We start from the raw sequence: 23,219 nt of genomic DNA on the forward strand, positions 1-23,219 counted from the left end.
CTGTGCCCATTAAGCAAACACTGCCCATTCTCCCCACCCCACATTCTTTAGAAACCACAATTCTACTTCCTATCTCTAAGGATTTGCCTATTCTGGATGTTTCATATAAATAGAATAGTACAATAATGGTGTCTTTTATCTGGCTTTTTTCACTTAGCATAATGTTTTCAAGGTTCATCCATGTTATAGCAATGTATCCACACTTCATTCCTATTTATAACTGAGTAATAAATTCACTTCACATTCACTAGTATGGCTATAATTTTAAAAATGGAAAATGGTAAGGATATGGAGAAACTGGAACCCTCATATATTGCTCATGGGAATATAAAATGGTGCAGCCACTGTGGAAACATTTGGCAGTACCTCAATAAGTTAAACATACAAATAACATATTACCTGGCAATTCCACTCCCACATATATATCCAAAAGAACTGAAAACAGGTATTTAACACAAAAATTTGCACAAGGATATTCATAGCAGCACTATACTCAATAGCAGAAATGTGGAAACAACCCTATTGTCCATCAGCTGATGAATTAATAAGCAAAATGTGGTATATACTCACAACGAAATATTATTCATAGTCATAGAAATTACATTTAGTGTTTGCTAGGAATTGAGAGAAAAAAAGAAAATGAGCAAAATATTTGAATAAACCTTTCACAAAGGAAGATATACAAATGGCCAATAATAGCACATGAAAAGATGCTCAACGTCATTAGTTATTAAGGAAATGCAAATAAAAACTACAGTGAGGTTCCACTTCATACCCACCAGAATGGTTAATATTAATAAAATAGACCCTGCCAAATGCTTATAAGGATGTTGGTGGGAGAGAAAAATGATACAAAGATATAGCAGTTTCACATAAAACAAAACATACACCTATTCTATGACCCATAAATTTCATTCCTAGATATTTACCACTCCCCACTGCAATATATATACATTTTTTCACAAAATAATTACACAAGAATGTCTACAGCAGTTTTATTCACAATAGCCCATACTAGAAACAGCCCAGGTATCCATCAACATAAGAATGTATAAGCAAACTGTGATCTATCCATACAATAGCGTTATTCAATAATAAAAAGGAATGAAGTATTGATACAAGCAACAATGTGAATGAACCATGCAGAGAGAGCTTTACACAAAAGAGTATGTTTTGTGTAATCCCATTTATACGAATTTCTAAAATGTGCAAAACTAATCTATCACAATAAATCAGAATAGTGACTACTTCTGGTGAGGAAGAGGAGATGAGGATTAACTGCAAAAGAGGAATTCTTTGATATGACAGAAATGTTCTGTATCTTGATAGAGGTTTTGGTTATGCCAGTTATCAAAACTCATCCAATAAAACACATGATTCTTGTATTTCACTATGCATGCTAAAGGAGATAGATAATGGAATATTATTCAGCCATAAAAAAGAAATCTTGCTGTTGCAGGAAGTCATCAAGAGGATGTGACCTCCTTACTCCCTCCCCCATCCTTAGAATGTGCATTCCATTTGCCTTCCCCACTCTCAGAAGCTGTTCCAAGGACATAGTCTTGAGAGAGAGTAAAGTGTTGTTGAGCCCATCTAGATGGTATACATGACTAAAACCCCTTGAGGCCTCTATATAAACTTAAGATTCTGGTGGGCAAGTGTGAAGATCTACTCCTCTTGCAGCTGCCCAAGACAAGCCTCACACATAAGCTTCCTTGCTTATTAAACCTGCCACCTACCAATCTGAGGTAGTCTGCCTCTATCTTCCTTCTCTCCCTGCAAACAAACACCTGCCATTTTCAGCAACATGGATAGACCTTGAGGGCATTATGCTAAGTTAAGTAAGTCAGACAGAGAAAGACAAAAACTATATGATCTCACTTATATGTGGAATATAACACAAAACAAAAAACTAGTCCACAGATACAGAGACAGATTGGTGGTTGCTAGAGGCAGTGGATAAGGGGTAGGTGAAATGAGTGAAGGGAGTCAAAAGGTACCAACTTCCAGTTATAAAATAAATAAGTCATGGGGATGTAATGCATAGCATGGTGACTATAGTTAATAATACTGAATTGCATATATGAAAATTATTAAGAGAGTAGATCTTAAAAGTTCTCATCATAAGAAAAACAATTCTGTATGGTGATAGGTATTATTATTTTTGGTGATAGGTATTAACTAGACTTGCTGTGGTGATCATTTCACAATATACACAAATATTGAATCATTATGTTATACACCTGAAATTAATATAATGTATGCTAATTATATCTCAGTTAAAAATCAATAATTACTGGAATAGAAAGCAAACAATAAGAATAGAGTAGATCAATAAAAGGAAATGCTAGTTCTTTGAAAAGACTAATGAAGGGGCTCCTGCGTCCCTGGGCTCAGTCAGTTAAGTCCTGACTTCAGCTCAGGTCATGATCTCAGGGTCCTGAGATGGAGCCCCGTGTCTGGCTCTGCCCTCTGTGGGGAATCTGCCTGTCCCTCTCCCTCTCCCTCTGCCCCTCCTCCTGCTCACGCTCTCTCTCTCTCTCTCTCATATAAGTAAAACATTTAAAAAGAAAAAGATCACATCTGAAACTAAGTATGTACTATATGTTGGCTAATTGAATTTAAATTAAAAAAAAAAAGACTATAGAGTGCTTGGGTGGCTCAGTCAGTTAAGTGTCTGCCTTAGGCTCCGGTCATGATCCCAGGAGCCCCACATCTGCCTCCCTGCTCAGCAGAGAGAGTCTGCTACTTCCTCTCCCTCTGTTCCTCCCCTCCCCCCACTTATGCTCTCTCTCTCTCAAATAAATAAAAATATTTTTAAAAATTAAAAAAATAATAAATAAGACTAATAAAATGGACAATCTTTTAGCAAGTATTATTTCAAAAAGAAGGCACAAATTAAATAAAAGGGAGCCAAGTTACAAAAATGGAGATTTAAAAATGATCAGAAAATTACTTTTTAGAAGTACTATGTCCTATGTTTTTTCTATGTATAACTTTTATACCAACAACTTAAAGCTAGGTGATATGGATATTTCCCAAGAAAATAAATAACTAAAGTTGGCTTAAGAAATAAAAAACTTAAATAGACCAATTAATCATAGAAGATGTGAAATGATAATAATCTACTTCAAAAGTCACCATCCCAAAAACCTTTGTGGGAGAGTTTGACCAGTTGTTTAGGAACAGATTAATCAAACTTTATATAAATTTTCCATAGCAAAGTAATAGAATGGAAATGACACCATACAGTCATAAGGCTAATATCACCTTCATATCAAAATTGACTACTAAAAGGAAAGAAATTATAGACCCATCTCACTTATGAACTTAGATATAAAAAAATGCATAACCTTAATATCAAAATCAAACAAGCACAGGAAAACTATAGGCCATCATTTCTTTTTACAGGTGTGCAAATGGCATTTTTGGTAGGACAATTCTTCCTTTAGCATTCCTGGTCCTCATCTACTAAATACCAGTAGGATCCCCCCCCCACCCCCCCCACACACATACTGACAACTAAAGGACTTCCAAACATTTCCAAATGCCTGCTAGAGGGGTGCTTCAGCCCCAGGTGGAGGATCAATGCTACATCTCCTTTGTGAAGACAGATACAAAACTGCTAAATTAGTCCCTCAAATTCTATAGTATATTTAAAAAGATACATCATTAATCATACATTAATCCTAGGAAAAAAGGGATATTTTACATTTACACGTCTGTTAATGGGCAACAGGGCACCAACTCCTTACTTGGAAAATTAACAATTACAGGGAAAGAGTTAAGCATTTATCCTGTCTTTCCTATAGGACCTGTATTTTAGGCTTACCAAATAGCCATAGTAGATGAGGGATAGTTCTTAAAGAGTGGTATGCTAGCCAACAAATGCTGAAAGAATGATAGAATCGTTACTTTGAAATCCTTAACAAAATAACTGTTTCAGATAACAGTTAACCAAATGGATGGTAAAGCCATTAGGTGAAAAGATGATGGAGAATATTACACTGAAGGGATAAGACTATCATCATTTCTATTCTCTTTCAGTATTACTAAAAGACGAGAAAACTCTGTAAAAGGAAGTACACAGTATCAACTATGAGACAGTCTCACCAAATAATAATAAAGACTCTAATCAAGTGTTTAGCTCTAAAAAAACAAAAAAACAAAAAACAAAAAAAAGTGTTTAGCTCTAACTTCCAGTAAACAAGGAATATAGGCAATATAAAAATAAATAAAAGAGCACTTCAAGGAAGTAATTAGTCAAATCCATGTTGTGAGAGAGTCTACAGGACAACTGGAAGTATCTTCAACAAACCAATGGCATGAAAATAAAAAAGAGGAGGTATTGCTCTGTCTTAGCTTTTTTAAAAACTTGAAAGAAACTTATGCAACAAGTTAGTTGCTAGGAAACTTAGTACAACAAGTTAACCTTGGTTGGATCCTGACTGGAACAAACCCCAAGGATAAAAATATATTTTAGACAATCGGGAAAATTTGTATGGGTGTTGGGTTTTAGTGTGATAATGGCATTATGATTGTACGAGAAGATTTGTTTGTGCTATAATTTTTTGTGATGCACACTGAAATATTTAGGAATGAAGTCAGATAACATTCATGATTAGCCTAAAACATCCCAGTAGAAAAGGGGGGTGGGGATAGCTGAACCAAGTAGGACAAATGTTGCTACTGAAGTTGAATTATGGGTACATGGGGTTTATTTTGTTCTCTACTGTTATTTATGTTTGGAAATTTTCATAACTGAAAGTTTTTAAAAAATTTTTATTTATTCATGAGAGAGACACACACAGAGAGAGGCAGAGACACAGGTACAGAGAGAAGCAGGCTCCCTGTGAGGTGCCCAATATAGGACTTGATCCCAGGGCCTCGGGGTCATGCCCTGAGCCAAAGTCAGATGCTCAACCACTGAGCCACCCAGATGTCCCCGTAACTGAAAGTTTTTAAAACACTATCAATGCAATTCAATTCAATGCTTTAACAATTTAAAGGAGAAAAACCTAAATGTCCACCTTACAGGTAAAAAAGCAAATGACAAACTTTCATATCCATTCTTTCTTTTAAAAAATAAGCCCCCAAAAAGTAAGCCATAAAGAAAATGTAGTTAATAAAGAGCAATTGCCAAAAACCCACCATAAGCATTTTAGAAGCATTCCTATTTTTTTAAACTTAAACTTTGTTAGTTAACATACAATGCAATATTGGTTTCTGGAGTAGAATTCAGTGATTCACCACTTACATACAACATCCAGGGCTCATCACAAGTGCCCTCATTAATACGCATCACCTATCTAAGCCCTTTCCCCCTCTATCTCCTCCCTCAATCAACCCTCAGTTTGCTCTGTCGTTAAGTCACTTATGGTTTGTTTCCCTCTTTCCTTTTTTAATTTTCACCCTTCCCATATGTTCATCTGTGTTCTTTCTTAAATTCCACATATAACTGAGATCATACGGTATTTGTCTTTCTCTGATTTATTTCACTTAGAAGCACTCCTATTAAAGGGAAGGATAAGATAAGGATGTCTGATATCATTGCTACTATTCAATCTTATACAGGGTCCTAGCCAATGCATTCAGGCAAAAACAATGCACATAGAATACAGGTTGAAGACAAAGAGACAAAACTATCAATATTTGCACATAATCTGTATGCCTAACTAGAAAATCCAATAGAATCAATTAACAAACTATTAGAAATAAAATAGAATTAAGTAAATTTGCTGGACACACATGATTTCACACAAAACTCAATAGTTTTCTTATACACCTATAATAATTATAAAATGAAAGAAAAAAATCCTGTTAATAGTAGTAACAAAAACTATAAAGTATCTAGAGGGACGCCTGGGTGGCTCAGCGGTTGGGCGCTAGAAATGATCCAAACAAGATATGTTCAAGACATTTATGGAGAAAATCATAAAACATTACTAAAGAACTAAAAATTTGAATAAATGGAGAGCCATACCATGTTTATTCATAAAAAAGGAAGACGTAATAAAGATGCAAATTCTCCCCAGTTAAATCTGTAAACTCAATGCAATGTCAACAAAAATCCCAATAAGATTCTATATGGGTAAGATGATCCCACTATAATATCCATATAAAAAGGTAAACATGCAAGAATAACAAAATATTTGAAGAAAAAAAGAAAGCTCTTTCCCATGCTAGATATCAAACATGTTACATAAAACTATAGAAATTAAAAATGTGGTATGATGCAGGTATAAATAAATGGATCAGCTGAACCAAATAGAGAATCCTGAAATAAATCTAATACATATTAAAAATCTAGTATTGACTAAAGATAGCATTTAGAAGTCAGTAGAGAAAGGAAAGAGAGAGGCATGTACAAAGATTTACATTGTATCACATTTTATATTAGCAAAAAGTTGTAAATAACCGAGTCAGTGGGGAAATTGCTGTAAAAATTGTAGCCTATCTGTTCTGCAGAACACTATGCAACAGTGAAAAAGAACAAGTTAAATTTATATGTACTAACATGAAAAATTTTCAGACATAATGTTGAGTGAAAGCAGCAAGTAGCAGAGCAATACATAGAAGCATGATACAATTTATATCTTTTATTTATTTTTTTAAGATTTTATTTATTTATTCATGAGAGACACACAGAGAGAGAGAGAGAGAGAGAGAGAGAGAGAGAGAGAGAGAGAGAGAGAGGCAGAGGGAAGCAGGCTCCATGCAGGGAGCCCAAGGTGGGAATCAATCTCGTGTCTCCAGGATCACGCCCTGGGCTGATGGCAGTGCTAAATTGCTGAGCCACCAGGGCTGCCCAATTTATATCTTTTAATAACACTAAGTAATACTGTATATTCTGTGTACATGAAAGAGAGAGAGAGGAAGGGGAAGGGAGAGAGAGAGAACGTTTGCAAATGAATAGAAAAAGGTTTAAGAGAAGATAAGCTAAACAAACAGTGAGTAGAGGAGAGGCAGGGAGGAAATCAATTATGACAGAGGTTTTAGCCCTCCCTTTAACGTTCTATTCCTTTGAAAGAAAAATGTATATATTCACATGTCAAATGTGAATTAAGTACAAAAATAAGAAATTTAAAATCAGCATAACAATATGAATGAGTCCAGTTATGTAAAAAATTCCATATAAGTACTTATTTTTAATATAAATGCATGGAAAAGATACCGTAGACTCTATATTGTTCTGATCTTTTACCATGAATAATATATATAATATAAATAATATATATTTATTATTGAATAATTTAAAAATAAAGACATGAGGGGTGCCTGAGTGGCTCAGTCGGTTAAGTGGCTGCCTTTGGCTCAAGTCATGATTCCAGGGTCCTAGGATCGAGCCCCACATCAGGCTCCCTGCTCAGAGGGAAGTCTGCTTTCCCCTCTCCCTCTGCTTCTCCCCCAGCTTGTTCTCTCTGTCTCAAATAAAAACTTAAAAAAAATAAATACATGGAAAGAGTCAGACACATTAAGTAGAAAAAGCCAGTTGCTATTTTATATATATAACTATATTGTATACAAATACAATAAAAGTATACATGTATCATATGTGTGCATATACATACATATATTCTAATGTACACACACAAAAATACAAACTGGACTTTCACAATTTACATACTCTTGTATTTGATTATTTTTTATAATGAGCATATAGGTATGTCTTACTTAAGAAATATTGTAAAAATTTTGCCATATATATATATATATATACATATATCAAATTATTATGTTCTACACCCTAAACTTATACAATGTTATATATCAATCAGATCTGAATCAAACTGGGGGGAAATAATTAACATACAAATACAGAGAAATCTGATTATGTCATTCAGCTACTTAAAACTCTTTTAAGAGGAGTATTCCCGCTGCTCCTAGAATAAAACCTAAAATAATTAAGAAAACTTGCCATTCAAGCTCAGCTCTCCCCCTTGCTTTATATGCCCTAGGCACAGGAGATGCCTATCAGTTCTTCAAGTCCTTTATACTGTTCTAGCTTCCGGTCTCTGCACAGGCTACTTTTTCCCTCTACTTGGGACACTTCAGGCACCCCTCATCCACCTCCATCTACCCCAATTGATCCTTCAGTTCTCATCATTTCCTCAAGGAAGCCTTCCCTGACACAGGGTCAGGTCTTCCATAAGCCCTCCATAAGCCCTAATGGAACCCTTCTTTTTCCTTCATAGCTCTTCTCACAGTTTGCAGTCTTCTATTTATAGGGTGGGATTATTAATTCCAATTATCACTCTCTCTAGACAGGAAGCTCCACGAGAGGAGGATTTTTGTCTGTCTTGTCATATCCTGATATCTAGCAAGAGCTTAGCAAATATCTGCAAAAGAAATGACTGCTTCTTGTTCATCAGAGTGGACTTTGACTTTGGCACTAGCTCCATTTTCTTCCCCATGGGTGTTATGCCATATGTTGGCAAATTGAACCCCAATAAAAATTAATTAATTAATTAATAATTAAAAAACCCCTGCCATCATATAAGCAAACTCAATGACTATGGATCACTCACCCAATTGTCCCTTGATCTACCCTCATTGTACCTTGATCTCTACTTCTACAATCCCTGATTACATGTCACTTCACTTGCCATTTCTAGCCACTAGTGTTCCAGACCATCTGCTAAACATGGGACCATTCCACTTTAGAATTCCTGAACTCCACTATCTCAATCTCTGGCTATAACCTCCCACTCTTGTTACTTGTTGGTGCTCAGAATACCCACTCATTAAGATCTCCATCCTTTGATTTCTCCCATTCTCCAGGTCATTACCTCCTCGGTTTTACTCTGTAGCCAGTCTAGTCTCCATAGTACACCACTGTAACCACTCTCTAATTAGCAGCCTCACTGCTCTTACCATTTTTAATCTACCATTTTACTGAGCATTTACTATGGGCCACTCTGCATGCATTAACTTTGTAACTTCTCACAACTCCTAAATGAGGTAGAGACTACCAGTGTCCCCTTTTATGGATTAGGGAAAGGATTCTTCTTTTAAAGGAAAAGATTCTTAAAGAGGGGAAGTAATTTGTTCAAGGTCACACAACCAGAAAGTGGTGGAGCAGGGTGGAGCTGGGATGTGACCCCACAGCAGTCAGTACTCTGAATCAGTCAGTAGGTTATTTTGTCACAGAGGGAAAGGTAACTCTAACTACAACAGGGAAAATGAACCATGGGAGGAAAGAGGGCAATTGTGAAGGCTTGAATACCAATGCAGCAATCCAGGTGAGAGCTGATGGTGGACTAATTATTATCTCCCTGAATGTGGCAAAGAATTCAAAATAAAATCCCACTTACTTCAGCCCTGTGACTTTACAGGATAGGCTTGGTGGGCTTTGTATGAAGAAGATGGCACAACTAGGTGTGCCTAGAAGAGACCAAAAAATAGATCACCAGTTTATACATTTTTCCAGAATAAGATGTTTAACTTCTCTGGAAAGATATATATTTCTACTTTTGCTGCCATTTATTAAATACTTCCATGTGCTGGGAATTTAGTGTAGTGTTAGTTACACTCCCAACAACCCCGTGAGCGACTACCCCGTTTTATAGATGAGGAAAGTGATACCCAGGAAGATGAAGACAATGGCTTAGGGTCCCAAGGTTAATTAATGACAAAGATGGGCTCAGACCTCAAGCCCGCTGGTCTCCTTTTAGTCTCTTTTCCCCCAAAGCGCCAACTTAGCAAGGCGCTGACCAGCAGGTCTGAGGCTAGTGAGATCGTCGTCCGCCCCACCCCCTCCCACCCCCGCTCCTGTGTCCTGGCTTTAAAGGATGGCCACGAGATCCCCTTCCGTAGTCGTTCACTGGGCGGGAGGGGAGAAGGCAGAGCGTGTCATCCCGCCTTGTCACCCATCTCTGAGGGCACCAGGACCCGGAGGCATAGCAAACCCAGCCTCGAAGTCACGCGGAGCCCGCGGCGGGCCCGCAGAGCCGGCGACGGCTCAGTCACCTGTCCCCTTCCTCCTCTCACACAATCTAAAGGGACCTATTTGGGGTTTCTACCCCTTGAAGCCATGATATGAGTGGCCACAGATGGCCGTCCGCGGGCCCAGGAGCCCTCTATGCTTATATGCAAACCGTGTGGAGTTTTTTTTTTTTGGGGGGGGGGGGGTGTTGTTGTTTTAAGGAGATGGTCAGTAATTTTCCCCGATTTTCAAAGGGGTCATGTCTTCCCTCCCTCCCCACCTGAGAAATGGCAAGTTAAGAGTCACGACTTTAGGCTCTGCCAGCCCGAGCTTCTCTGACATCTTTACCTCAGTCCCGCACGCACGCAGTGTCAGTCCCACCCCCGGCGTCAGCCAGCAGTCCTTTCCGTTTTCCCCTCCCCCTGACGCACGCCTATACGCAAGCACCCCACACGCACGTACCCCACACGCACGCGCTCCGCGCACACGCTGCCATTCTCCACGCACAGCTCTGCATATACACACCGCCCGAAAAGTTGCTGCGCCAGCGTGCGCGCGCGCGTCCCGCACGCCCCTTCACACTCACTTATTCCTCGCGCCCAGGCGCCTCTGCCCACCCCTCCGCACGCGCATCTCCTGCTTCCAGCTCAGGGCTCCTGGGGGGCTGGCGGGGCCGGACTTCCCCTGCTGCCCAGCTTCTCCGGGCGCCGAGTTGCCGCACCAGCGCGCTCAGCTCACCCCGCCTGAGCTGGCGGCAGCTCCACAGGCCCGTCTGACTGGGCCGCCACTTCCTCCTCACATCCCAGGAGACACCGGGCGGGGTGTGGCACCTCGCGCGCTTGGCCACCAGGGCGCTTATAGGACAGGGCAGCTAGCCACTTGGGCAGAGGGAACTCTCTCAATTTCCTCTCCCTCCGAACGGGATGTTGGGGAGAGGGGGCGTTTCTCATCGCTGGGAAAAGCGCTCACCTGGTTCCCAAAGCCAGTTGGCCCTTCCTCTATTTCCTGCCAGAGGGAAGGGATACGGAGAGGGAGCCAAGGTCTTTGGGGCGGGAAAGGGGAAATGACTCAGAGAAGAGGCGGCTCGGAGGGAGGGACCGACCTGGAAAGGGGGGGCACTGGGATGTGGGAGGAAAAGGCTTTCCTTTTGGGAAAGCCACGGTAGGGGCGGTTTTGAGGGTGTCTTACACAGTCGTGCAAATCCTTCCTGGTCAACTCCAAGTCCTGGAGCCACCGGGTGGGAATATTTCTGAAGTGCTGGGCCTTAAAACTCCTCGTTTACACACACACACACCGCCCCCGCACCAGAGGCAGCTAAGGCCAAGAGCCTGGCTAGTTGCTCACAGGCACCAAGGAATCTTACTGGTCTGAACAAAGGGCACAGGAATTAACTCTTTATGTTCTGTGGAGCCAGTAATAGTCTTTACCTCCTAGGGTTGTTGGAACGATTAAATTAGTTAGTAAATTTCAAGTGCTTAGAATAGTGTCAGGGACACTATAGGCAATCGGTGATAGCTCCTATTATTACAAAGTTTTCATTCAACGGTGATCTGTCTCCCCTCTAGATTATGAGTGTCATGAGGGCAGAGACTACGTGCTTTAGTTAATACTGAACTCTATCTAGCACCTGACACAAAGAGTCTATCAATAAACTATTTGTTGAATGAATAAGTGACTAATTGCATGATAAGTGCCAAGACCCTCTCTCTTCCATGTAAGGAGTACATTTGTGGAAGTTTGAGGAAGAAAGGCTGTGGTGGGGGAAGAAAGTATCACATAGGACCCCTGTTGTTTTCTAGATCAAGTGCTCTGTTCTGTCCTTGGAAAATGGAACGTCATTGGCAATTTCCTACAGGGATACATGGAAAACTGTCAGACAGCTAACCTGAAATTTGAAACTGAGACCTAACTAGAGCAGTATCTGTATTTTGTACAGTTAGTGAATAAATCAAGGGAAGAGGGCTCAAGTGGAAAGCTAAAAAGTAATGGTGTCAGATGTAAGTGGGGGAGACTGACATGCAAGCTCTGAGTGAAAAGAAGTGTGTAAAGAGTATACTCATCTCAAAAGGGAGTCCGATGGAGGTCCCAAAGAAACAGCAAGGTTATCCACCTTTCTATTCTAGTCATAGGGTCCCTGATGATCTGTCCTGATGTCCCAACATTCCTGGTGTAGATATGCAGCTTAGGCTCCTACCACTACATTCAGTAAATTTGCATTTATGGAAATGCATACTGTTAGAGCTAAAAGGGACCTTAGAAATTATTCATACATTTCAATTTATAGTTGAAAAACTAAGAGTCAGAGATGGCAAAAGACTTGGGCTTTGGGATTCTCTGGCCTTGGTACTGAATTTTTCAGGGTCTGAATTTGTTATGTGTCCTGTTATTCTTTTAATCCCTGCCTCCACGCCATCCCAATTCCAAAGACACTGAGCAGAATGAAAGGACATGGATGGAAGGTCATCAGATGAGAGGGAAAGAAAGAATTCTTCAACAGACCCTGACTTTGCCTCCTTTGGCTTTCCACACCCCACCTCAGGGAAGGTACCTGGGCATTCAGCTACCTGCTGTAGAAGAACAGCTCCTCCATGGCATCCAGGCAGTGTCACACTATCTACATAGGTCCTGCAGGCAAAGGCTTGAACCATAGCTAATCTGAGTCTTGGGAGAATGACTGTGATCCTCCCAGAGCACTAGAGGATGGGAGGCCTGCAAGGAGCTGCTTCAAGGCCACTGCTACTTATCTCCCACTGCCTCCTTATGTCCCCTCTACCCTGGAAGGCTGTCAAGAGTTTTTCATCCCCTCCTACTTCCTGGGATCTGATGAGATAAGAGACTTCCTGACTCATCCCTCTCAGAATAGAGCTACAAACTATAAAGCCACTTAGCTGCAATCTAAAACTGGCTTCTTAGCAAAGGGATGCCCCAAACTACCATTGCAGTGTCCTGGCCCCTTTTTCAGTGTCATCCTTTTTGGCATTTGGGACAAGGACCACCAGGAGCAGGAACCTTTGACTACTTTTTCTTTCAATGTGTAAATAATAAACTGAATCAAAAGATGATTCATTGTACCTTTACCTGCTGAATCAGTCAGGCCTTGGACTTGTGTGCCTGACAGCTGCTTGCTGTGAATTTCACATTTCTGGAATATCACAACACCCTCCCTTATCACCAAGGGAGTTAAGTTGGACAAAAAGACATGTAGATCACAATGACTTTTTCCTGCCACTGTACATGAAAGAGAAAACCAGCCCAAATTCCATTTTATGGCTGGAGTAGCAGATCCTCTGCATTCTGTTGTAAAAGACTTACCCGACAGGAAGTAGAGTTAGTATCTATATTCCATTATTTGAAAGACACCTCTTGGCCCCAAATATGTCCCCTACAAGTCTTCCAGAACATTGCTTGCTGCCCCTTTCAAACCTGCAAAGTCTATAGCTTGCCCTCCCCACCTTGTCACTGTGAGGTTGGACAACAAAAGCATTGTCTCTAGAAGGTTATTAACATTTTCTTGTTTTCTGAGAAGGAAGGAAGAGGTAGAGTAAGAAGCTGGAAGAGGTGTGAACTTTCCCTATCCTCCTCCATTAGCACATTATCGATGGCTAATTTATTGATTCTAATTATTCCCTTAGTTTTTTAAAGACTTTATTTATTTATGAGAGAGAGAGAGAGATGCAGAGACATAGGCAGAGGGAGAAGCAGGCTCCCTGCAAGGAGCCCGATGCAGGACTGGATCCTGGGACCCCAGGATCATGCCCTGAGCCGAAGGCAGACGCACAACCACTGAGCCATCCAGGCATCCCTAGAGCCAGACTTTCTGAACGTCATGTCCCAAAAGACATACACAATCTTATCTGTGGATAATAGCCCTGTATTTGGCCTTTGCCTAGGTAGCTACCTCTCCAGTTAGACCATGAAGCCCATGATATTCCAAATTCTTGTCTCTTTTATATTTTCATCTTTCTGTCTCAGGGCCATAGTTTCTATAGGCCCTTGGTCTGACAATCTGTTTTCAAGTCACTTCTGGCCCTACTCTGACCTTAAACAATAAGTACCAGCAGTGGGATTTTCTTTGTTTTCTTTGTTTTTCCTTAATTCCCATCTTCTGCCTCAGTCTCTAAAACTGAATATGCGTGGTATAAGGTCCTTAGGCCTTATACCTTCATTTCTGTAGTCTTTCTGACTTTTACCTGCTCCTGAAACCAGTCTTCGTGATTGGATCCCGATTTCTAGACCCCCTGGATCTTCTCTGCCCCAGTCTCTACCTTTAATATGATAACTGATCTCCACCAAGTCATTTAGACAATGCCGGTAACCCACGGCCATCTCCCTTTTGATCTTTCCCCAATTTAAACTCCAGTGAGAGAGAATCGAGAACTCATGAATACATATATATTTATTTATTTCATAATATAGCATTTTGGATGGCTGGGATATTTTAGAAGGATGAGGCTGTGTAATCCACAGATGCTCAGATTTCTGTCACTAGGAGAGATACTAGTGGTCCAGAGCTCCCAGTACAAACAAGCCTGGGATAAAATATTTGATAAAAAATAGTCTGGCAGTCTAATAAATATTCTAGCCAACAACAACAGCACAGTATATGTCTGAAGTAAAAGGCAGTTTTACCTGCCCTGAGGGCAGTCAACCTGGACAACCTGTAAAACACAGCCAAATACAGCCAATGGTTCCAAGGCTGCAGCTGACTTCAGGAATGGAAATAAGCATGGGAGTGGTTCTTATATGTCAGCCTCACATTCTCCATTCTGTTGAGGAAAGGGTATCAAATATTTGAGCTTATCAAAAAGTCCATCCATGGATTGCTCCATCCAGGTAGTCATATATAAATATGTAAACCATGGAAGCTTAGAAAATTCACCTGGTGTATTTAAGGTGAAAAGAACATATAAGTGATTTTGCTGAAATCTGAATTTCACTGCATCCAAAGTTACATAATGGAATTATATGATAAAAATACAGATGCAGTAATTCTTACTTACAAGTAGTCACAACTCCAATGTGGCATTAACATTTCTATCATATTCTCAAAACAGGTTTAACTTTATTTTGATTATTTTTGTGCTTGCTTTAATAAGACAATATAAAAAGTGGAAACAAGCATAAATTGCAGATAGAAAGAATAATCTGCTAGCAGAAAGGATTGTAGGAGAATAGATTGACTAGGGCAACAACAATGAAAACTGAAGGCATCACCTTCCTTGAAGATGTTAATTAAATACAGGTCCTATTCCCTTTGTCCAACTGGGTTTATTTAGCCAGAGGTAGTCAATGACCGACTTCTCTTAAGGTCCTGGGCATTGCCACGATCTACAAAAGCCTTGAAGTGTGTTTTCCGGGACTCACCACACCCCCACTGAGTGCTTTATCCCCATGTTGTTTCTTGGAAAGCACTTTTCATTATTTGACTCAGAAACTTCATTGGTTACCTCAAACCCAGTTTAATTTCCTACATTATTCAGTAGGCTAAGCTCTGAGTGATTTTTTGCTCTAACCAAAACTTAAATTCATCTTCAAAGAATGGTTTGAAAAGATTCAAAAGTTCTTGAAAAGAATGGTGCCACACACTCTAGACAGTTCCCCAAGTTAACTTCCAAAGAGCTTTTGAGGCGGACAGTAGTCATTTATATGTATGAATCCTGGGACATTTGCAAAGTAATATCAATACAGCCCAAATGGAGAAGTAACCAAGCTTTTCTGCCCAGGAAATAACAAACACCGAAATGTATACCAGACTACAACAGGGAAACTTTGCTTATTCATTCGTTCGTTCATACATTCATTCAATAAACATTAGTCAGGCAACTACTCTGTTTCACACACCATGCCAAATATTAAAAATACAGCAACAACAAAAGACACAGTCCTTGCCCTCAAGGTATTCACAGTCTAATAGGGAAGATCATTATTATACATTAAGCTTTTGTGTGCATCAGAATTACCTAGGAACTTGTTCAAAATGTAAAATTCCACTTATGTGACAAGATAGTCAATTAAGTAGATCAGGAGTGGGGTCTAAGATCAATTGTTCTAACAAACACCAGAGGTGACTAACAGGTGGTCTGAGGACCACCACGCTTTGAAAAACACTGCCATATAATGTGATTATTGCTAGAAGCGGCCCCCGGGGGTGGGGGGAGTGAGGAATGCTCAGGGTACCATGAGAGCTCAGAAGAGAACATACGGCAGTCTGGGGAAGGGTCAGGAGTTAATCTGGTTGAGAGAGGAGGGGGTGGGGAAAGGTAGTCCAGGCTAGGGTCAAACGTAAGGTAGGGAAATTGAAACTGTCCCAGGCCACTAAAACCAAAAGAGTGCAAAAAAAAAAAAAAAAAAAAAAAAAAAAAAAAAAAAACAGGAATAGCTTCAGAGACCCAAGGATAGAGTAAAGAGAATTGGACTGGGAAGGAGGGGGCATGTTCTTCATTTTTGTAGCATTTTCACACTGTTCCCTTAATGTAAGAACAATCCCTGTTTACTCAGGGCATCAAAACTGTTAATAATATCTCTATTCCAGGCCCAGAGAACAACTGGTATGAAGTATGTACTCTATGTCTACAGTAACAAGTGTAAGGAGCAAAGTGGCAAAAGATGAAGCTGGGAAAGCAAACAGGAACCTGAAAAGCCCAACCCTAAGTAAATGGGACCTTCTACTGAATGTTAGGGGAGCCACTGAGAGATTTTATGAAGGGGGAAATCATTTATTTTGTTTAAAATCTCCCCCAAGGAGAGACCAGAGTAACTCAGAAATGAAAGGCATACATTTAAAGCACCACAACAGTGTATTGGGGCTGGAGCTGGGAGGAGGAGGTTAATATTTGTTGTGCACTTTGCTACATGCCAGGTGTTGTGCTAGGCAGTTTATATGTGCTATCTTTTGAAATCTTTGCAACAGCCTTGTGAGGTAGGTATTATTTTACAGAAGAGGAAACAGAGGCTCAGAGAAGTGAAGTGCTTATATCCTAGGTCACACCGCTCGTAAATGGCATTAGAACTAGGATTGTTTTAGTCCAAAGGCTATGTATAAGCTTTCCACAGCAGTAAGCTATTTCCTAGCACTGCTGGATCTGATTGAAGTTGCTCATTTCCTAATTAGCAGAAATTACATCTGGGCTTTTTAACCAAAAAGCCAACTTTGCTGCTAGAATACGTAAGTTTGAGTCTGCCATCTGAATGGGCATCAGTCCTGCTTTCCATGTTAGGTGAATAAACAATACAAAGCTGTTATTTAGGGGATTTATATAGATACTTTGTCTCTCCTACACAATAGTAAGGCATTTGACAGCAAGGGACTGTGTTTTATCAATACATCAGCAGCAGAGTGGTACCCGGCATCTAGTAGTTTGTTGAACGAACGAACGAACGAACGAATGAATGAATATCCACCAAGGTGGTTGAAAGGAAGAGAGGAGACGTTTTAGCATTGTTTCAAGACTCTAGTCTGTGGCTTGTTACAGCTACCACTTTGTACAAAAGTAGTATTTTCGCATCTCCCAAGACGTAGACTCCTTGAAGCAGACTTATCTGCTGGGAAGGAGAAAACTCTGATTCTGACATCCCCAGTCTCTGCAGTGAAACTGACAAAAGCAGAGACCATAAAACTTGATGCCCTTCAACAATAGTGATGAAGATTGGGATGAAAGTTACATTTGCATTTGCCAGGAAGGGTTGGCTAAAGCAGAGGAATAGTGTAAACAAGGTCTCATAGGAAACAATCCTTTAACCTGTTGAAAACAGACGGTTCTCAGGCATTCTCAAGCACTTCAGAAGTGTTTTATCTGAAAATACAAGTACATTTATATGCAAATGGTTGTTGCATCTAAAACACTCCATTCTTACTGATTAAGTAAATAAAGTTCCTAAAGAACGTCCATTGTGCAACTCTTGTTTTAGCCTAATTCTAGTAACTGTATGTACTTGAGAGTAATAAAACTATTTCTTTGAGACATTCTGTGATGGAATTTTTAACAATTCAGATGAACCTCCTGCATTAGGTAGCCTCAGTGAAACCGTGCTACATATAATGCTTCTACTTGGATCAATTTTCTGCCCAGCATAGCATCTCTTGGGCAATCTTGTCCCTCAAACTCTCTTAAACCAATTTAGAGCTCTTCCCACCATCAATGTCATTATTGCACGTGAATGTCTGTGTGACAGGAGAGAGAATGGGAGGAATGAATGGAGGGAGGAAGGAAATATTGCCTGATCTTGATGTTCCCTTTAGGGGACAAAAATGGATGCTATAATTTAGTTTCCCTTCCACTATATTTCTTACTCAAATGAGCAAATCAAAAAATTTACTATGTATATATAATTATAAAATGAATATATAACATATTATTTATTCATTTTATATATATATATTATATATACACATACATGTTTTTCGCTATAATAAATCCTTGATTGTAGGCTTTTATCAAAAACTACATATAATGTGTGATCCTTCCACACTTCAAATCCTACTTAGCCAAACTAGAAAGGCCAACATGTGCCCATGCACACCCTTCTGGCTGGCTAGCCCCTTGTTCAGAGCATCTTTCTACATTATCTACTTAGAATTATCCTAATTCCTTCCAAAATAATTTATACTCCCAGATTACTGGGAATTGTTAATTCTCCAGTGATAAGAGGGGTATTCCCTAGATTTCCCCTCCAATGGCTTGAACTCAGACTACTCAGACAATTCGTTCTGAGAAACTCAATACCTTAATTCAAATATAGGCTTTAATGCACAAAAATTAAATCTGTAATATCTAGTTATTTTGGATGCTTCAAATGAACTTCATTTTGTATCTTGTATATTGGACACTAACTGAGGTTTAGGAAGGAAGGAAGTGCTGAACTAGAGAGCCAGTGAATTATATGCTCTCTTGAAACTTAATGGCAAGCTTTCATCCCAGAAACATAAGGGGATTCTTGAGGCCTGCAGTTGCATTCCTGCCGCTCAGGGTAATCAATAAAATCTGGGGCAGGCAAGCCAGACAGGATCATGAGGGATTTGTTCCAGATTGTGAATGTTGGACAAACTGGAAGAATGAAGGTCACATCAAAAGTATGAAGATGGAGAGAGTTAGCTGGGTCATAGAACGACAGCATGTTGTTGTCATAATCCAGAAGGACACCCAGACGCTTCAACTGTGGGGGCACATCCACCAACATTTCCTTGTTGTTATGTCTCACTACAAAGTTACTATTGCATCGAGAGAAGACCCATGAGGAGGCATTCTTGCCAATCCATTCGTTCTTGGGAGCAGACTTGTAGGCAATACCAATTGCATACCTGTGAGCCCATGGAAAGGAGAGAGAAATGAACATTTATTAATGATCTGATTTGTGCTGGACACCACATGGGATATATAAGAACTCTAATGCGTGCTTCCCCCTTTACAAAATAGTTTACATTTTAGGCCTATAACGTTCATAGCATGAGAGCCGGACAAAGTCAGCAATTAGAGTGTTGGAGTATGGGGCACCTGGGTGGCTCAGTGATTGAGCGTCAGCCTTTGGCTCAGGTCCTGATTCCAGAGTCCTGGGTTTGAGTCCCACATCAGGCTCCCTGTAGGGAGCCTGCTTCTCCCTCTGCCTGTGTCTCTGCCTCTCTCTCTCTGTGTCTCTCATGAATAAAAAAGTAAAATCTTAAAAAAAATAGAATGCTGGAGTAATTTCCAACTCCTAGCCCAGTGTGTTTCTCAAGATTTTATTTATTTTATTTTATTTTATTTTATTTTATTTTATTTTATTTTATTTTATTTTACAAAAGCCAGCCAATTTTTCTAGGAGTGGTTTTCATCACATGTCTTTTAACCTTGACTTACTGGTACTATGTTTGTACTATGGAACTGTATCTCCCAGGAACCTAACAACAGGGGAAAAAGGGAGAAAAAAATAAAAGCAGGATCTACTCACCAGGTGCAGGAACCCATAACTACCTCCCAGTAGTGGCAGCCACTGTCAATGAATATATTCCCTGCTGCCCCATAGCACCCTGTGCTGCTAAACCTCTCTGGGGTATGGCTCTTCTTCAGAGAGCTTTCATCCTTCTCCATCTGCAACCCATCATTGGAGATCTTCAACTTCTTGTGAGTCATTTTCGGATCCAATTTAAAGGGTTGGCCTGAAAAAAAGTAGAGAAGAAGAAAATGCATGAGCAAGTATTTAAGAATGCCATCTTTGTCCCCTAGGACTATCACTACCAGGGGATTCTTGATATGATTCTTGATATTCTTGGGCCAGTGCGAGCTGGCTGCTATTTTTATTACATTATGGAAATAGAGACTGAAGGCATCGTTTTCAATAAAATAATCAGCTGCCCCCCATATGTTATCAAATTAAAAGAGGGCTCTCAGGACCTCATGTTCTCAAATATGTTTTAAACTCTGCTTTATTTCAGTGGGTAGTTTGGGAGTTAAGTAGATCTTAGTGGAAGGAGTATTCAAGGTGAGATAGTGTGAGGGGAACTGATGAGGTTATTGCTGGTTGGTGACAGAACAAAAAAATAAGAACTCAGTAAAGGCCATCCTTCTACCCTCTTACAATTGGGATATAAATAACATGATTAAGTGACTTCATTAGAGTGTCTGATACATCATGAATGATCAGAGAGAACATTTGTTGTGTAGGATCATTCACGACAGAGAATTCCTTAGAACCATTAAGACGACACAAGTGACTAGGAGCCAATTGCTGGGTGTGGCAAGAGCTGGATTATACAAAATGGGTCTGTGGCAGACACTGAACACAACACCCATTCCCTGCTTTTTCTCTTTTGTCCACTTTCACTATAGAGGCCAGAAAAACTATAAAATATTCCTGTTGCTAGCCTCTCTTGCTGCTAGGGGTGGCTAATAAGATGGAAGTGAATGGAAAGAGAAGTCAGACAGATTTGGGGACACTTCGGGGAAAGTGCCTGCTTTCCCAATAGAAGGAGACAGCCATCACATGCACCAACCCTTTTTTCCTTTCCCTATCTTAAAAGGAAATATGACCTCTGGAGGTAGCAATGGCCATATTGTGACCATGTGACAATAAGTCAATATGCAATGGGAGAAGGAGCCTGGGTCTTCTACAACATCATTAGCATAGAACGAGCTGCTGCACTGGCTCTGAACTGCCCACCTTCAAACTTCTTGCTATATGAGAAAGAGAAAAAAATACGATTTGCTTTAGCTACTCACAAATACTATTTATTAAGCTGAGTTAGTTGGATTTTCAGTCAACTTCAGTCAGAAGCATTCCAAACAGGTATGGCTTCTCTGCAGAAGGATCCTACCAGATTATCACAAATAGTACTGTTTTACACAATTGTTTGCTCCAAGCATGGGATGGGGTACAGAGAAAAACCCTGTAATAACACCCTCTCCAAACACCAGCTGCTACTACATATACTTTGTGTGTATCTTTGTGCTCATGTATTTCCCAAGGTCACCAGCAAATCCCAGGCCCAAAGCACAAACTGCTGTGGGTGCCTGCTCAGGACCTCCCTGGTGCAGAGGGGAAATGGAACTCTCCTTTTGGAATCACCATAACGTACTATTTGTTTTTAGTCGGGTGGGTTCACTGTTCCGGCTGCCTGCTTGGTTTATGGCTTTAACAATGAAGATGTAGCGGGTCCCGCTCTGAAGTCCATGCACTGTGTAGTGGTTCTGTTTAATGTTGGGCACAATCATCCAGCTATCCACTGAATTGTACAGGCCTGTAAAGAGGGGAGGAAGATAGAACATTAGCCAGCAGATAATAGAGGATGAGAAGCACACTGACAATTCATTAAAAGCCCCCACTACCACCACCAAAAAAAAAAAAAAAAGTGAATTTCATTTTGTTTTCTTTGGAGTCCCAGGAGACAGAGTGAGGTAAATATCTTCTGTTTCTTTTCTCCCACGGAGCTAGGCTTAGGCCAGGCTCCCTGCCTCTGATAATTGAATGTCATCACTCGTGAAAGTTAGGTTGCTTCAGTTTTCTGCCCAGTACCATAGGAAAGGCCACTCTACAAAAGTCACAGAATCATCACTTTTATGGAGTCTCTGGATCTTTACACCAAAGGTCCAATCCTCTGAGAGCTGACTCTAACCTGGTATGGATGGAGCAGTCCTGGGCAGAGCACAGGAACATGGACTGTCAGAGCCAACAGGACACCCACACACTGTATTTCCCTCATTTGACAAATGGGAAACTGAGAGAAAAAAGTGACTTGCCCAAGGCCACAGACAGATGGTGATGGTGCGGAGAGTGTAATCCTGGTCTCCTTAACCCTAGTCCAGTGTTTTCTCCACCCACTACATGACAATTCATGAGGTAGATAACAATATTCCTTTGTCCCTGCAAAGTATTGAAGCTTCCAGGGCTTATGTATGGCTCATCTCTCCCACCCCATCCTCACCCTTACTTCCAAAACTAACTAGGCTCCAAGGTATCATAGGGAAGCCAAAGAGATGGCATGAAAAACAAAGCCAAAATTGCCATCTCCTCACTTGATACTACCCATTTTTGCCCCTTCCTGGTTCTAATACTCATTTGAAATAGGATGGTCCAGGAACACATTGTTGCCTGGAACCTTCTTCCCTCTCAAGCCCAGAGATCTAGGTTTCTGCTTTCAAAACTCTTTGGACCATAAACACTGATTTAAACAGAGAAAAATGTGCATAATTAAAAACACGTATTTGGATAACTGTGAGTAAAAGAGGGGTTGCTGTTCTATTTGTGAATTATCGAGGCTTCTTTTCTTCTGTTATCTGCTTTTTAATCAGTTTCCGGCTTTTTAACCACAATTCTACCAAAGCATGCAAAAGAATGGGGGCATGAAACATGAGCAGTAAATTTAGTCACTTCTATGCAACCCTCATAAAGGATTTAGTGAGGTTGAAAATTAAAAATAATCATGAGTGTTTTAGCAAAGAATAATAATAATCATTAGTGTCTTGAAAGAGATCCGATCATGAGGGCTTTATAATGAAGTTGATGGGAGGTTAAAAAAGTCTAAAGTAAAACTAGAAAAAGAGGCATAGTGGAGGGCAAACAGAGATGTCCTAGAAAGAATAACTGGTGAAGAAGCTCAGTTATGCTCATGAAAGGCAATAAGGATAAGGGCCAGGAATAATGTTGGAGGGCTTGGTTATCCACGTGCCAATTCACAATATGAATGATAAACTGCAGAGGGAAATAAATGATCTTCCAGATATACTTCTAAAAGTATAAAACAAAACTTCACAATGAAGTACTATGTAGCTATGAAAAAGAATGAGAAGGATCTCTATTAAATGATATGGAGTGATTTCCAGGG

The 23,219-nt window shown here is 40.2% G+C and overlaps 2 protein-coding genes across 16 annotated transcripts in view; both read right to left on the bottom strand.

The window, feature by feature from the left end:
- The window catches only part of LOC140627229 (NACHT, LRR and PYD domains-containing protein 12-like), a 41,666-nt gene extending 30,687 nt beyond the window's left edge, over positions 1-10,979 (bottom strand). The window contains exon 1 of one of the 6 annotated variants that reach the window (XM_072815290.1): positions 10,895-10,979. Coding sequence is in view for 1 of the 6 variants with exons in the window: in XM_072815288.1 (XP_072671389.1) it covers positions 10,512-10,558 (47 nt within the window). In the remaining 5 variants the exon portion in view is untranslated. Of the gene's footprint in view, positions 1-9,314; positions 9,349-10,273; positions 10,337-10,511; positions 10,814-10,894 lie in introns of those variants that run through there. The other 5 variants (XM_072815293.1, XM_072815288.1, XM_072815289.1 and 2 more) reach the window with 5 other exon arrangements.
- A 3,324-nt stretch (positions 10,980-14,303) lies between these two features.
- Positions 14,304-23,219, bottom strand: part of MID2 (midline 2) — a 203,253-nt gene continuing 194,337 nt past the window's right edge. For all 10 annotated transcript variants that reach the window (XM_072815300.1, XM_072815297.1, XM_072815303.1 and 7 more), the window contains exons 8-10: positions 21,474-21,635; positions 19,850-20,057; positions 14,304-19,223 (exon numbers count right to left, since the gene is read on the bottom strand). In XM_072815300.1, coding sequence (XP_072671401.1) covers positions 18,821-19,223; positions 19,850-20,057; positions 21,474-21,635 — 773 coding nt within the window. In that variant the 3' untranslated portion in view covers positions 14,304-18,820. The remainder of the gene's footprint in view (positions 19,224-19,849; positions 20,058-21,473; positions 21,636-23,219) is intronic.

Source organism: Canis lupus, chromosome X, assembly GCF_048164855.1.
Source record: "Canis lupus baileyi chromosome X, mCanLup2.hap1, whole genome shotgun sequence".
Taxonomy (NCBI): Eukaryota; Metazoa; Chordata; class Mammalia; order Carnivora; family Canidae; genus Canis; species Canis lupus.